Source organism: Rhinolophus ferrumequinum, chromosome 13 (assembly GCF_004115265.2).
Source record: "Rhinolophus ferrumequinum isolate MPI-CBG mRhiFer1 chromosome 13, mRhiFer1_v1.p, whole genome shotgun sequence".
Classification (NCBI taxonomy): domain Eukaryota; kingdom Metazoa; phylum Chordata; class Mammalia; order Chiroptera; family Rhinolophidae; genus Rhinolophus; species Rhinolophus ferrumequinum.
In genome coordinates, this window is record NC_046296.1 from 25,911,156 (window position 1) to 25,928,470 (window position 17,315).

Sequence of the window (17,315 nt, forward strand, 5' to 3'; positions counted from 1 at the left end):
AAGGTTAACTTAGATGTACAGAAACAATGGACAGGGTTCGTGTAGGCAAAGACAAATCTTTTACTAAAGAAGTCATATGCCTGGGGCGAGACCTGCGCAGCTGGGAATTTGTGATCAGACCATCCTGTGAGGTTACTTTCATAGAACCTTTTTTTTCCCATCCACATGACTTACAGTAAACTTCGTAGGAGATGCGTTCTTAGAAACCAGTTTCTCTTTCATCTCGCTAAGATCTGGACTAGGTTCCCTTCATTAATTCAACAGTTGTGATTGAGGATGTACTACATAATCAGAAACACTGGGTAGGCTTTTTGTCAGTGTTACTGAATTGACCAAGGAATGGGATACCTGGTTTATAGTAGAGACTTAGTAGGGATGCCACACTGAGAGTGATGTGCCCCAGCACAAAATTTAAGGAAGTACTCATTCTCAAGGTCATGCAAGTGTTGACCCTGCAATTGCATGACCCTGAAATTGAGTTCCTCCTTAATTTTGCACTCTAGGACTCTCTCTTGTCTCACCCTAGTTTGTATTCTGCTGCACTTGAAGGTAAAACATAATTTAGCAGTTACCAAGATCAGTGTTGATTTGTATATGCCAGATCAATTTAATTTTTCCTGTTTTGACTACCTACTAGGTCATCTTTTTTTTTCTTGTAGAACTGTATTGCTGTTGATAAGAATTATCCTTGAATATTGCCAGTGTGTGGATAATATCCCATCTGTTACCACTGACATGCTTACTCGTCTGTCAGATTTATTGAAGGTGGGTATGATTTTTACTCTGTTATGGAAACATAGTTGGAAGAAGTAATTATGTAGGGTGTGACTAGTCTTCCAAGGTTATTTTTAAGACATTAATTGTGACATTTGATTGCGATTGAATCACAACATGTTACTGGAAGAAGGCCACCTGCTTCCTTTTCACTCTGAATTTAGTGATTCCTCATTACATCCATAGAGTTGTTAATGACATTGGAGACAGGAGATGATTTGTTCGTTAGGTGCTGAACATGACTGAGGCCACTTAGGTCCAAAAAACCTGGGCTGGTTTCTGATGTGCTTGGAAGGAATTCACTGAACTTTACAAAATTCATCTCATTAAGGTTAGCGATTTTTCTTAAATCATCCTTTTAGAACCATTGATGTAAAATGAAAATGTGATCATTTTATTCAGCCATTTCATAGGTATTAACAGATATTTTTAACTGCTAGCATAAAGAAAAGGTTTCGTTTTTTCAAATGTCTGATGCATCATTTGATTCTGTCCTGAAATTGAGTTGTCATGTTTCAGTCCAGATTTTGTTAACCCTTTTGAAAAGAGGACTGTCCGGTTACAATGACTGAAGGAAATGACTGAATTAGTTTTGCAAATGCAAATTAAAGACTAATTTCTAAACAATTGATATTTAGAATTTCTCAACTTTTTCCTACCAGACTGTAAATATTATCATTTAGGAACACCTCCCCCCCCACCCCCCCCCACCCTATCCCCCCACCCCCGCCTTTTTTGTTGTTAAATAAAAAGATCCTAATTGCTTCTACTAGAAAATTCATTTGGTCCTTGAATGAGAGGAATGTATTTTTAGAACTTTTAGCACATTGCCAGGATATGAAGAATCGTTTTCAGTAAAGTTGGATTTTTTTTTCTTCTTCCTTTGTTAGTACTTCAATTCAAGAAGTTGCCAGTTAGTTCTTGGAGCTGGTGCACTGCAAGTTGTTGGACTAAAAACAATAACTACAAAAAATTTGGGTATGGATTCTTGAATTTAACTCACATGCTAAAGTGTTATAATGATTATCAGTATACTTATTGTGTTTTTAGTATACCTGATGTTTTTGTGGCTCTAACCAAAGGCTCTAAAAGTAGCAAATGCTACTTTACTCTTTTATGTATTACCATAATTGAAAAATTAATTTCTGGAGAAATATTTTGAGTAAGTTCCACTCTAGTAAGTGTAAGTTATTTGGAAGTTGCACCACTGTGGAAAATGTTAAGATGTAATACATGTGGAGTACTTTGGGATGAAAGGTATGTGAAGGTCAGAAGAGAATCAGTTGTGCCAACAGCTTTCTCATGCCAGTAGTATTCACAGCTTGCGTCCTTTTGGAAAATCAGCATGTTCATTACATTATTTAATACCAAATGATTTTCTTAAACAAAACGAAATATGTTGCTTTCTGCCACTGTGTTCTTCATTTATGAAACAAACTGGTCTGTATAAAATTAATTGACATTTTTTACTTCATTTGATATGTACTTAAAGTCAACTAATATACTTTTTGTTTCTTCATGATACATGTACCACCTGGATCTTCAGCTCTTTCTTCGCGCTGTTTGCAGTTAATTGTGCACTACATTCCTGTGATCCGGGCTCATTTTGAAGCTCGACTGCAGCCTAAGCAGTATAGCATGCTTAGGCATTTTGATCATATCACTAAGGTACTTTTCCATGTATTTTCTACTGGAGTTTCATAAATTTAATTCCTTAATTGTTAAGTATTTTTTAGATGTACCCAAGGGCTTTAAATAAAATGTTATTTCTCATTACAGGACTACCACGACCACATAGCTGAAATATCAGCTAAGCTCGTAGCGATAATGGATAGCTTATTTGACAAGCTGTTGTCTAAGGTAATGATTTATAGAAATTATTAGGCTTTGCTTAAAGGCATTGTGACTTTTCACAATTGTATAACACATCAGATTTTTCAGGGTTTAGGAAAAACTCAATAAAATCTTCAGATTGCCAATAGTTGATATTTATCTCCTAAGGGGCCCCAGGGATGATTTCAAGGATGACAGAGACCCTATATAGAAGTAATTTTATATTAGCTGATTTGACAAATATGTACCTTCTTTAAAACAGGTTTTGGTCTGAAAGCCTTCCAGAGACAGAATTGAGAGAACAAAGATCAAGATAGAGAAAAAAGTAAATAATTTGTGATAAAGTGTGTTACTCTAAAAATGCAATCTGAGGTGCTCTATTATTTCACTCATAGATAATCAGTTTCAATGTTAATTTCTTATTTGCTTCCCATTCCCGATAGGTCATTAAAAGAAGCAATGTTTTCTAAAGAATTCTCAGTTACACTAGGAAGGTATCTTCAGAAAAATGTCAATCAGCCACAGTCACTTTTGCTCTATCCCTTACTCTTTCTTTTCCATAAGTTCAGCACATATCTTAGGGAGAAAGAAGAAATTTTATAACTTGAAAGTTTAAAGGTTTACTTAGTTTATACTTCTTGCCCAAGAGCATATTTAGAGTAAGGCACTTTGCTTCCACCTGCGTCATTTAGATTCTGAGATACTAGGAGCAACGCGCACATAAAAAATCACAAAAGGGCAAGGATAAAATGGTGCCCATTCACACACAAACATATACCTAAACCTTTGCTGGTGACAGTGAGAAAGGAGTGATTGTGAAAAAAGATTGTGTTTGTTTTATAGTTCTCAGATATTTTGGTCACAGGACCCTTTACACTCTTAAAAATAATTGAAAACCCCAAAGAGCTTTTGTTTATGCAAATTGTACCTATCAGCATATACCATATTAGAAATTGAAACTAAGAAAAACTTAAAACAAGAATACACAAACATACATTCCCTTAGCCTTCATAATGATGGCGTCATCACATGTCATCTAAAAATCTCCACTATTCAATCATAAGAAAATGAGAATGAAAAAGATAATAACATCTTAGTATTATTACAAAAATGGTTTTTACCTCATAGATTCCCTGAAAGAGTCTGACTCGGAGGTGTCCCCAGACCACACCGTAAGAACCTCTAGGGTGATAGATAACATAGGTAGATGTTTCATGCTTCTCTTTAAAGAAGTTTAAGAAATTTGTAGTTATGTGCAAACATACCTATATTATGTAATGCCCATTAAATTAGTTTCTAGTTTTGTTTGGATAAAAATTATTGCTGTGTAGAAATCCTTTATTTTCTTCATGGTTGCCAAGTAGAAGCTAACAAAAGCAGTTCTAGTCCACCGGTTTCCTTTTGATACATGGCATTCTTCTGTGTACCAAAAGTCAATAAATAATGCATTGTGACTGTCCTCAAGAAGTTTACCAACTAATAAGGCAAAGGACTATGAACACCTAACAATGTAGAATGAAGTCAATGTTAAATAGTGGAACTAGTAATAAGCTGTGGAATATAATGAAGCAAAACCCCAAAAATGCCAGTCCTCTTAAAACTCTGACTTTATTTTATCATTTTGCTCATCCAAAGTTGTTGAACAAGAATTGGAACTATGGCGAGACTTTTTCCTCTGACAACTCATTTTATTATTATTTTTTTGTCAAAGAAAAAGAGGATTATTTAATGAGCTTCCCATTTATTTGTCACCTATATTTAATAGTCATTAACATTTTGGTTTTTTTGCTAAAGTATTTTATAATAAATTTGAGGCATTATGATATTTCATCCCTAAATACTTCAGTATGTATTTCTAAAATCTAAGGACACTTATAAAATCACTATACCATATCACACCTACCAAAATTAACAGTAATTCCTTAATATCATCTAATATCTATTCCTATTTGAAACTTATCAATTGTCCCAAAATGTCTTTTTACAGTAACTTATTTGAACAAAGACTTTTACATGGTCTATATATTCCATTTAGTTATTATGTCTCTTAAGTCTTTTATAAATTTCAAATGCCCCCCTCCACATATTTTCTTTTTTTTTTATGTTAAGAATGTGCAGTGACTATTGCAACTTAGTGTTTTCTCTACTACCTTCCCCACCAATGACTTCTCCTTTTACCCTGACATGTTTTGTTCTCCCCTTATTAACAAGTATCTCTTTCCCGCTCCCTGCCTTATTTGCCTTTTTTTCTGCATGGGTTGCCCAGGAGTTTGGCTGTGTTTTTAAATTCATACCAAAATAACAGACAGTGGTTGGTTTCGGTTAGCCTCTCAGTTTTTAGCTTTCCATTTTCTTATCTGAAAATTTAATTTGGGGAAAGGAGCCTAACACAATAATACAATATAGGCCGATTCTAAGAAGCTAGTAAGTAAGGGTACCATTGCTTGAATAGAATGAAACACTAGCATCTAATTGTGCTCTGGCTACTCATTCACTCAATTCATTCTTTTAAAGTGTGTTTCGTAACGGATACACAAGGGTGAAGAAGCCTTCTGTCTTGTCCTTAAATGGCTTATCTCTTCTGTTTCTTAACAGTTTCTTAATATTTTCAAGAGCAGTTTTTAATTTCAATGAAATTAGGTTTAATCATTTTTTTTCTTTTTTGTTCACGTTTCTTGTGTCCTATCCATTTTTGGATAACCCAAGTTACTAAGATATTTTCCAGTGCTTTCTTCTAAAAGTTTTATTGTTTTAGGCTTTATGTATAAGTCTGTGATCCATTTCTACTTGATTTTTGTATATACAGTTGACCCTTGAACAATACAGGGGGTTAGGGACACTCCCCACCCCCACGCCCAGACAGTTGAAAATCTGCATATAACTTTTGACTCTGCAAAAACTTAACTACAGTCTGCATTCCCCATCCACAATTCCCAACTGTGGATCAAAAAAGGTTGACCCTTGAACATCACAGAATTTTAAGAAATCTGTGTATAAGTAGACATACCCATGTTGTTCAAGGGTGAACTGTATTGCAAAGTATGAGTCAATGTGACTTTTTTTTTTCTAGCTCTCGAACCTTTTCTTGAAGGGACTGTCTTTTTCTTCATTGGCATCTTTGTCAAAAATCGATTGACTGTTTTTGTGTGGGTCTACTTTTGGACCCTATATTCTGTTCGAGGTGTGATCAAACAATATGGTGAATGTTTAAATAAAAACAAATTTGTTACAGTACTTGCCATTAGTCTCCCTCAAAATACTCCCACTTGTTTCAAACACACTTATCCCATCATTCTTGCCACTTTCTGAAGCAGTTCTAGAAGTCCTCTTTCATGAGTTTCTTTATTTGTGCTGTCATGGCTGCCTCGATGTCCTGAATTGATTCAAAATGTTTACCTTTCATGGTCATTTTGATTTTTGGGGGAGAGCCAGAAATCTCATGGTACCAGATACCATGAGTAAAGTGGGTAAGGACACACCATAATGTTTTTATTTGACAGAAATTGCCATACCAGAAGCGATGTGTGAAACGGAGCCTTTCCGTTGTGATCACAAAATACAGTGAATGCTGCTGCCAAGTGCCATCCAACGGAAAGGCAGGGATCTTCAATACGGGAAGCGGCACATCGAACCTTAGTAACAGTGTGTGACAAGTTTCAGCTTGTTTGGTGCAGTCAGGCGGGTGTGAGCTATGGTTGAGAGAAAGTGTGTTTTAAAGTGTTCCATAAATTATCCTCCATCAGCACAATGCTCTATGTCACATATCGCTTCTGATACAGCAGTTTCTGTCAAATAAAAACATTATGTTGTGTCCTCATCTACCTTATTCATGGGATCTGACACCATGCAACTTCTGGCTCTTCCCCAAAGTCAAAATAAGCATGAAAGGTAAATGTTTTGAATCGATTCAAGACATCGAGGCAGCCACAACAACACAACTAAAGACACGAGAGAGGACTTCCAGATCTGCTTCAGAAAGTGGCAAGAATGATGGGATAAGTGTGTTTGAAGTGAGAGGGAGTATTCTGAGGGGGATTAATGGCAATGTGTCTTTTACTGTAACAAATTTTTTAAAAAATTTAAACATTCACTGTATTTTTTGATAAACCTTGTCTGTCTATCTTTACACTAATACCACACTGTCTTAATTATTGTAGCATCATTATAAATCTTGAAATCAGATAATGATTTTGATGTGAAGACTTCTTAGTGTTCCTGCCCCTCCTCCAGGGGTAGCCAACCTCTGCTTTGATGGGTATATGATGCTGGGCTTAAGGTGTTTTTCTTCCTTCCCTCTGGAACAGGCATGTTTTGTTTCTACCCCTCACACAGTGGCTCCAGGGATGAAAGAGTTTAGTGACTACTCAGCGACTTAAGGATTTTGCTTTGTGTAAGAGGAGGGTTCAGGGAAGTGAGTCGCATTTGTTACTTTTCCATAATGGCAGCCATCTCCGGCTTACCTGTGCTACCGAGAGTGACTCTCTGTGATCTCCCTCCCTGACCCCAAGGTTGTTTGTGAGCACCTGCTGGAGAACCTTGTGAGTGAGTGCAAACTCCCCTAAACTTATGCTAGTCGATGTTTGGCCTTTGAGAATTTGCTAAAATGTTTTCTTCTTATTTGCTTGTATGTAGTCAGCTCTTCTTCCTCTGCTCTGCCAAAAGTGAGACAGTTCCTGTGTCCCATCTGTCCTCAGAGGGCTTTGTCACTCTTTGGAATTACTTCCCTTGATTTTCGTGACCTCTTTTCTCTGATGGGTTCTAGAAAAGTTATGATTTTATAAATCATTCCAGTTTTTTCTTGTGGTTAGGGTAGTAGCAGCGTGCTCTGGCAGCTTTCTAAATTATAGACAGAGGCAGAACCCAAAAGTTTTTAAACTAATGAATCACATGATTAGAACTCCATTTTAGAAGGATTAATCAGATAGTACGTAAAATGGATTTGAGGTGATATGTCTTGTCCTCTATTTGTAATACTTTTACTTAATTTTTTCCCTTTGAAGACTCAGCAGCCTAAGCAGGTGTGCTGCTAAGGAGGCCACCTCTGTAATTGCCTAAATGTCCTTCACTCATATTCCTGTAGTGTGCAGGGTCCACTTTCTGGAACACCAACCAGCTACTAGACAGTCAGTTCCCCAAAGAGACTACCTCTGGTTCATCTTTGTACACTCCAGCTAGCAGAGTCTGGCCCATTCATTCAAGCATATACATACACATACATACGTACACACACATATATGTACATTCCTGTGTACTTATAGACACACACATATGTACGTACACACATCCAAGAAAATACTTATTCAGAGCTAACTATAGTTTAGTAAATGGTAATTTTAGTAAATGTTTGTTGGACTAATATCTGGACTCGTGAAAATGCTACAACATTTTTTCAGGTCAGAAGTACTGAAGCCTTCACCTAGGGTGGTGTTTCTCAGCTGAGAGACTTTTGTCCCCCAAAGGACATTCAGAAATGTTGGGAATATTTTTGGTTGTCACGCTTTGGGGGAGTAGGATGGTATGGTAACGAGGAGAGCCCGCGGATGGTACCGAATATCCTGTGATACACAGGCAGCCCCTACAACGAATTATCGAGCCTAAAATGTCAGTAGTGTAGAGGCTGAGAAAATCTGACCTAGAGTGCTGTCTAATGTGCAGAATAATTTTAAAGTACATTTGATGAGATTTAGTTGCTGATTCAATACAAGGGAACAAGGAAAAGGAGGAATAAAAACTTAAGTTGGAAATTTCAAGTCTATGTGACCGGAAGGATTGTAATACCAGCAATAGTAGTTGAAACAGGTAAGAAAAGAAGGTTTGGAAAAGCTCATGGTAAACTTAGTTATGGAATGGAACATCTAGGAAATGTGTGACAAACTCAATAAAGTAATTCAGGACTAGAGATATATTAGAAGTCATGAGATTGAGAGATTGATAAGAGAAAAGAGGGGAACATAAAGGAGGCAGGAAGAAGCTTTGCACATAAGAGGCAGGAGAGGAAGAAGAGGAGGAAGGTTAGGAGAGGAACCAGGAAGTCATTGTGCTACCTGAGGAGAGTGTGAGATTGTGAAATACTGCAGAGCAGTGAGGAAGGGGAACTGGAAGAGTTACTAAATTGGGAAGTTAGGACATCTTTAGTGATTTTTTTTTTTTTCCAGAGAGAAATTTCAGAAGATTGTTAATAGGGGAAGGTGGTTTGGGTGGTGGCAAGGATCAATTTTAAGATTTGAGAATGTAAAGTAATACAATATTAAGCTTAGGTGACTAAAGAAATGTGATGGTGAAGATAAGATGGAAAGAATATCTTTAGGGAAAGCCTGTGAAGGAAGGTTTTGCTGGGGGAGTGTGCTAGTTTCCGAGGGCTGCCATGACAAATTACCACAGATGAGTGGCTTAAAACAGAAGTTGATTCTCTCATAGTTCTGGAGGCTAGAAGTCCTAAATCAGAATATTGCCAGGCGATGCTTCCTCTGCAGGCTGTAGTGAAGAATCCCCCGCTTCTTTCTAGCTTCTAGTGCTTGCTGTCAATTGTTGTTATTCCTAGGCTTATAGATGCATCAGTCCAATTTCTGCCTCTGTCCTCAGGTGGCCATCTTCCCTCTGTGTGTCTCTGTCTAAATTTCCCTCTCTTTTATAAAGACACCAGTCAGTGGATTTAGGGCCCACTCGAATCCAGTATGACCTAATGAGGTTCCAAGTGGACATGAATTTGGGAGAGATACTATTCAATCCAGTACAGGGGGGTAGTTAAGATAAGGGGATGTTACCATAATGAGATGCCACTTCATACCCACTAGGATGGCTAAAATAAAAGACAGACAATAACAAGTGTTGGTGAGGATATAGAGAAATTGGAACCCTCATACACTGCTGGGTGGGATTGTAAAATGGCATTTCCTCAAAAGATTAACAGTTACCATGTGACCCAGTAATTCCACTTCTTAGGTATATACCCAAGAGAATTGAAAACATTTGTCCACACAAAAACCTGTCCATGCTTGTTCACAGCATTATTATTCATAATAGCCAGAAAGTGGAACTAACCCAAATGTGCATTAATTGATTGGATAAACTATAGTATATTCATACAATGGAATATCATGCAGCCATAAAAAATATGAAGTACTGTACTGACACCTGGTATAACACAGATGAACCTTGAAAGCATGCTAAGTGCAAGAAGCCAGTCACAAAAAGCCACATATTGTATGATTCCATTTATGGAGATTGGTGATTGCCAGGGCTCAGGAACTGGGAGAATAGGGAGTGGCTGCTGATATATGTGGGGTTTCTTCTTGAGGTGATAAAAATGTTTGGAAATTAGTGGTGATGGTTGTGTAACTGTGAGTTTACTAAAAAAACAGTTAATTGTATACTTTAAGAGGATAAATTTTATGGTATATGAATTGTCTTACAGCTGTTATTAATAAAAAAAGATAAAGAGATCTTTGATATATTTCTAGGCTGTAGAAAGACAAACCCTTGGGTGGTCACCACTTTGCTTATCTTAGTGCAGTCCCATGGCGACTTCTACATGGTTCTGCTACAGCAGTATATTGGAACTCATCATTTTAATAAACTATGTAAGACTAGTACATTTAAAATATAGTTTAGCCCATTTGTCTTAAAAATGGTCTATAATTTCAGCTGTAAATTCTAAAATGTGGGCCAAAAGATGATTATATAAATCATACCAGTATGTTGTTCCAGATGTGAGAATAGTAAAATGAATTTACCTAAGTTTAAATTTTCAGTATAGATCTTTGCAGAAAAAGTCTTCCCTTAACTTTAGGGTAAATACGATTACTATATTGGCCTACCTACCAAAGAAAAAGAACATTTTAATTGTGCCAGAGTTATATTGATTTCAGATATGATCATGCGGACACATTCTTAAAATCATGTTTAAAAAATAATCTGTTAATTTGGAGGGCCCATTTTAATGATTCATCATTGTATATTGAGCCAGATTAGTAGCTAACATTTTTTGAGTACTTACTTTGTATAAGGCACTGTTTCTTTTGAGGCATCTTTTAAAATCCTCACAGGGAGCCCTTTGAGATACAGAGAAATGAAGTCACTTGTCCAATGTCACATAGCTGAGAATGGGAAGAGCTGGGATTTGAACCCAAGCAGTCTATTTTAAGGAAAGCAGCCTATGTTCTTAGCCATAAGGTTATACTGGCTTTCAAAGTAAATTAGGATACTTAATGAAAAGTTCTTGAGATTTGCATGAGTAGCTCAGATTATAGTTGAAGTGTGAACTTGAGCACTGTATGCAAGTATATCAGAGTTAGAGAGTAGGGGCAGAAAACATTTGTCTTAGGGAACAGTGGGGACAGTATGCAATCCAGAGGACACGAACATAATTCTTATTATTTTTCTCTGCCAGTATGAGGTGAAAGCTCCCGTTCCTTCTGCCTGTTTCAGGAATATTTGTAAGCAAATGGCAAAAATGCATGAAGCTATATTTGATCTCCTTCCAGAAGAACAAACACAAGTGAGTAGTAATTCCTCATACTACATTTTAATATATAACCTATAATATGCATGTAGAATTGGAGTGTTTTACATGCTTTTGGCACAATTAAGCTTAGTTCTATTCTAATATGATTATTTTTCCAGTTGTTATATTGATTTGTGAAACATGGATAAAAATTTCTGACTTCAAAGTTTCCCTTATTCAAAGCAGTAATAACCTTGCTATATAGTCAGCAATTCTAAAAAGCAGTTTTCCGTTTGTCCATTGAGTATTAGAGAGCCCAGATTTTACTTAAATCATTCATTGTGTTATTAGTTTGAAAGTCAGAGTTGGCATTTATCAAGGAATATAAATTATGTTACTATGATTATAATCCAAATTGGATAGGGGAAGAACTAGTGATAGAGTTAATAATGAGGTGACAAGAAAGTAATTCAGTCAACATGCCTTATCATTAATTATTAGACCAGTATAAGTGATCTGTAATACCGTGTTTCCCCGAAAATAAGACCTAGCCGGACAATCAGCTCTAATGCATCTTTTGGAGCAAAAATTAATATAAGACCTGGTTTTAGTTTACTATGATATAAGATCTGGTTGGGTCTGATATTTTTTGTTCCAAAAGACGTATTAGAGCTGATTGTCCGACTAGGTCTTATTTTTGGGGAAACACGGTAGGCACAAACTGGGAAAAATAGTAAAATGGGTAGTCTTTATCATTTCTCACCTATGAAGTATCCACCTACTGTCCCTACTGTCTTCCTGTCAGAAGTATTATCAGTTCTCTTCATTCTTCAGTGACACACCTACCCCCCACTCCCCTCATTTCCCTCTTAGTACTTCCAAGTTTCCAGCATTCCTTTTTTCCCCAGTCTGTCTTTTACCCATCTTAGTTTATTCCCTCTATATCAGGTGATCTCATTCAAGCCTAGTTGTAGAATGATACAATGTTATACAATAAAAGCCTCTTTATTGTATGACTAATAAATTTAACTTTCACTGGGATTTTTGCTATTCAGACAAGTTTGTTATTTCAGCTTGTCTCTATTTGGTTCAATACATGGAAATTGTATTTAGGAGCAAAGGGTAGCTTCCTTAGTGTCTCAGGGCTGCTCTCGCTCCTGCTAGTCTCCTTTCCCATGCCCCCTCAGACTTCCATCCTGTACTAGCTATTACCATTTTTCTTCATGCTTCTGTAGTTTTCATTAATCATACTGACCTCATGATTAAATATCATCCAGCTGCTTTGGGGCTCAGTGCGGACTGAGGCAGAGCCATAAGATATGGAGCGCCCACTCAGGTCTCTTTTTTCCTTTCTCATTTCTTCCTAAGCCAAGCCATCCTTTTCATTCCACATATAAGATCCTCTCCCTCTGACTTTGTGACCTTCTGGATTTGCCATCTGGGTTCTTATTCTGGAGTGAGGCGTAGCCAGGTCAGGCAGTTGGACGGACATATAGTATTTCACGTATTTTTATCTACGTCAAAATCTAAAGGGAATTCTTGTCAAAGCTGGGCAAAAATGATAGATTTTGTCAGTATTGTCACTTGAATACCAGTAATTCTACAAAGCTTTTCCATAGATGACTTTTTACATATTTTTTCCCATAGAAAATATGTTATTCCACAAAACCATTTCCATAGATTAATTATATATAATTTCAGGTCAGGTATTTCCCAAAGAAGTGTTGGGCATTGCATTAAAAAGTGCCTACAGGAGCAGTAAAATACTTTCAAATTATTTTACCATCTTAAAAGGATGAAGGTATCTTTGCCTCAACCATTGAGACTTTTTTGCTTTCTCTATCAAGTTCCTAATTAAAATACTACAGAATTCTCCATTGTTTTTATTCTTTTATTCCTGTCATGGTTGAATTCTACTTACATTTTTCAGAGGACTTCTTCTAAGGGGCATAATGGCAGTGATAAGTCCTATCATTAAAAACAATACTGCTGAAAAGGGAAAAGAGCTTTTATCCAACTAAGAACAAATACTATACTGAAATAGCAATAAAATACTTACCAAAGGGGCATTTTAAAAGTATATGCCAAAACAAAGGTTTAAAAAAATTTATTTGATTTGATATTGATAACCTATTTATGTCTTCTATTTCAGTAGAGATTTAAGAAACTTAGTTTTCTTTTTTTTCCAGATGTTATTTTTAAGAATTAATGCAAGTTACAAACTCCACTTGAAAAAGCAGTTATCTCACTTAAATGTGATAAACGATGGAGGACCTCAAAATGGGTATGTTTTCAACATACTTTTACCACATACTCACATATCAAATTGATTGTTTTTATTCATTATGCTCTCTCCTTTTCCATTATAATCATGCTGGGGCTCATAAATTATAAAATCAGCGAACTCTTCCTTTTTATCTCTTGTCTACGTTAAAGTGTTTTATAAATGGTCAATTACATAACTGACCTTACGTGTCCATTTTGAGGCAATGTGGGTCAGTGTCACCTCCTCAGGTTACCCATTGGTCTCCCCCTATCCAGACAGGACTCAAACTCCTACTTTGTAGCTGTGCCTTATTTATAAAATGAGAAGGATAAAATCTACCTAATTCCTTCACAGGGTTAACAAAAAATAAGTATGTATATGTACATATTTGATTGTAAGCCATTTAACAAATTGTGTGTATTATTGGTGAAATCGTGTGGTATATAAGAAAAAACATAGGCTTTAGAATAAGAAAACTGCGTTAAGTTCTGCCACTTACTAGCTGTATAACTTTGAGGTCACTTACCCTCTCTGAGCCTTAATTTTCTGAGATTTGAAAATAGGGATGATAATATAAAATTCTGTCACAAGATTTTTGTGAAGAGCAATGTACATAAAGATATGGGGAAAAGATTACACAAAATGCAAAGCAATGATCATGCAGTTATACTTTAATATGATTTCCTTAGTGTGTTACCTGTTCCCTGGATTTTTAGGAATAAAGTATTTTATTCCATATTAAAGGAGTTTCAGGCTTAAATTTCAAACATATAGGAACACATGTAAAAAGTGTATTTTGGAGTCAGAAGTTGACCTTGCCCTTAAAAAAGAAAAGTACACTAAATTGATTTTGCAAACTGTTTGGAAGCTTTAGACTGCTCAGTCAGCCAAGCTGAATTTAGGAGTTGTATGCAAAATTCTGATTCACCCCCTTGATTATTATTACCTGGTTCTTCTTTTCCCTTTTTTAAAGATTTATTAATTTCAAAGTCACAGAAAAGTTTAAATATAGTATAATGAACACTAAATACCTCTCAGAGACTATTCAAAAAAAGCAACAATATTTTTAAGCTCCACTCCACCCTTATACTTTTATTCCCCTAACTATATCTGGGTTGGTTGATTTTTCTGAGACCAATAGTTCTGAAGCATGCAAACTAACTCATTACCTGTTTTTTGGTTTTTCGTTTGTTTGTTGTTTTGTAATATAGCAATGTGGAGGTCAGTACAACCTTAGAGAGCTTCACTCACATACTTTCCAAGACACTAATTCTGTGTGAGTTGATTCATGTCTTTGATCCCTTGAAAGAATTCCCTGAAAATTAACCTATGGACTAGCCAAAGACATAATCAACTGCTTGAAAGGATTTTTTGCTGTGATGGCTATAAAAATGTATGTTTTCTTTTTTTCAAAGTGAAATTCACATACATAGAATTTTAATCGTTTTATACAGTTAATTTAATTGCACTAAATGCATTCGCAACCACTGTTGTGCAATGAACACCAAATATTTTTACTATCCCAAGAGGAATTAAGCAGTTGTTTCCTAGTTCCCCTCCTCAGGACTGTACTTACATTTCTTTTGTGACTTTTTTCTTTTATATTTTAAAAATAGACATATAAACAGTATTTGTACTCCTGCTTAGAATTGATTAACATGTCATTTTCACTTGTTTATCGTGTTAAAAAAAAAAAAAGGCATTCCATATGAAGCTGAAGTCCCCTTGACCCCATCCCAAGTCTCATTCTCTTTTCCCCAACCCTTAGGCAATACTTCTAGTAAATTCTGTCGGTATCCTTTAAGACCTTCTCATTTATTATCTCTTTGTCTTAAAATATATAGTACTGTTTTGTAAATTTACTTATATATAGTATATTGTACATAAGCTGCTTACTAAATTCTGCCACATGCTAAAAGGTGAAACATTAAGAACATACGTCCAAAGGCACTTATAAATTTGTCCCCAAGTACTCCAGCAATTTAGAACTTACGTGTTCATTAAAATATTAAAGCTGGACTGCCTCCTATCTTTTACAGACTACTAAATCAAGGTCTCTTATTTGTTTCTCCATGGGCCACGTCTTTCAAAATATACATTTAATCTGACCAGTCTCTGTTTTTTTTTGCATGCAGCTTTGATATTTCTGTTTATCTGAGCTTTCTTGCAGTTATTTTTCAGGTGTAGGCATTAATGTGACAGCTCAGTGCTCAAAGGTGTAATTCTCTTTTCATCAAGTGTTGTCATATTATTAGTACAGTGATTTTATTAGTCATATGCATGTATAGTCTAATGACAACTGATCAAAGAAACATTTTAGTTTAACCTGTTATTTTTCTCTATTTCATTCTAAGACTTTATTATGTTGGGCAGAATCAATTATGAAACCGAATCCAAGCTGCATTGGTTTATTCTTTTTAAAGATATTTATTGTTGAAATAGAACAGTAAATGGTCTATGATAGCAAGAATCCTGCTAAGATAAATATATTGACATTTTGTCCCTAGGAAATATGAATTTTAAATAATAGTTTAGCTGCTAGGATAAGATTCTGTAAGCATTGCTGTTTTAATTATCTGAATAGAAAGTGTGAGATTAAAAATAATTTTCTCTCCAATGTTTAGGTTGGTCACAGCAGATGTAGCTTTTTACACTGGAAATCTTCAAGCCTTAAAAGGCCTTAAAGATTTGGACCTAAATATGGCCGAGATCTGGGAACAGAAGAGGTGATGACATATTGGAAAACTGGGTAGCTTATCTGACCATGGGATGTATGTGCTTGTGAAGAAAATATGGATGCCTGTGATTCAAGAACTGAACCTGGAACCCAAAGTGAACTGGGGTAGGGAAAGGGGCAAAGGAAAGTATCAGTGTTGGGAAACTGGGATTCAGTGGGGATCGACAAGGAATGCCAGTTTTGTGCTTCCTTCAGTGAGGAGTAACTGATCAGGTGTCTATAACATTTTTCATTCTCTCTGGAAACAGACTCAGGTTTCTTTGGACCAAATCCAAAAGAACACATAGCTGTAACACAGCTGTAGTTGACTAGAATGCTCTGTATACTTTATATTAAAAAATGCTTTGCATTTCTTTCAGTGCAATGAAATTCATATGGTGTCCCACCTTATTTAATGATGGTACAATTTAAAATATTAAAATCTTAGTCAACCTCTGTAGAAAGTTTTCTCTATGAAAGTAAAGCTGTTTGAAAAATTATTTTTTTACAGATCTTTCTATAAAAAATAAACATCTTTTGATTGCTTGGATTTAGGAATTCAATTTTTGTTTTAGTGACCAATGTCGATTCAGGCTTCGTATGTCGCATATTTAATCTTTCTAACCACTGCTGTATGTCAACTGGGTAAAGCCTTCCTGAATTGTCTAAATACTTGAAAGGATGATCACAAGTAATCATTAAGAGAATAAGATACTGGCGTTTATTTATGCAACTAATTTAAATACTTTTCAGAAGTGGTATACGAAAGCCTGCAGTTTAATAGTTGTATTTTTATAAAAATATCTATGAAGTTTTTTTCTTTTTTGCCTTATTTCTAGCAGAGGTAAGAATACATTTTTGTGTATTCTGCCTACTTATGAGTTCTCATTTTAACATTTCGATAACATACAGAATATGGTTCCCTTGGGTTCTTGTTTTTAAATTACTTTTGCTGTGTATATGAACAAAGACCAGGGAGAAATAGAACTTTTAAAATATAGGCTGCTGTGTTGGGGCCAGAAATATAAGGTGGTGAGTAAGTTATTTAAAGATTTTTATAATTCCTACCTTCAAAATTAGAATCAGCAGCACTCTACAATGCAAGTGCCTGTGCCTCACCTACCAGGACTCCTGCCTAAGCTGTCAGAGTGCCTAACCTGTGGTGATTATGTACAACGGAGTAGTCTTATGTGTGCGCTTCAGTTTCCTAAAAGGAAAGCCTGTTTTCTTTCCTTTATCATTACAGAGGTATGTCATTGGTTCTTAAATTGTTTAAAATAAAG

The 17,315-nt window shown here is 35.7% G+C and overlaps 1 protein-coding gene across 4 annotated transcripts in view; it reads left to right on the forward strand.

Annotated features, from left to right (window-relative positions):
- VPS54 (VPS54 subunit of GARP complex) overlaps positions 1–16,847 on the forward strand; it is a 104,510-nt gene extending 87,663 nt beyond the window's left edge. For 3 of the 4 annotated variants that reach the window (XM_033125338.1, XM_033125337.1, XM_033125339.1), the window contains exons 17-23: positions 660–765; positions 1,665–1,752; positions 2,321–2,442; positions 2,554–2,634; positions 10,997–11,104; positions 13,240–13,334; positions 15,941–16,847. In XM_033125338.1, the coding sequence (XP_032981229.1) occupies positions 660–765; positions 1,665–1,752; positions 2,321–2,442; positions 2,554–2,634; positions 10,997–11,104; positions 13,240–13,334; positions 15,941–16,046 (706 nt within the window). In that variant the 3' untranslated portion in view covers positions 16,047–16,847. Of the gene's footprint in view, positions 1–659; positions 766–1,003; positions 1,106–1,664; positions 1,753–2,320; positions 2,443–2,553; positions 2,635–10,996; positions 11,105–13,239; positions 13,335–15,940 lie in introns of all 4 variants that reach the window. The other variant, XR_004424861.1, reaches the window with a different exon arrangement.
- The last annotated feature ends 468 nt before the right edge of the window (positions 16,848–17,315 follow it).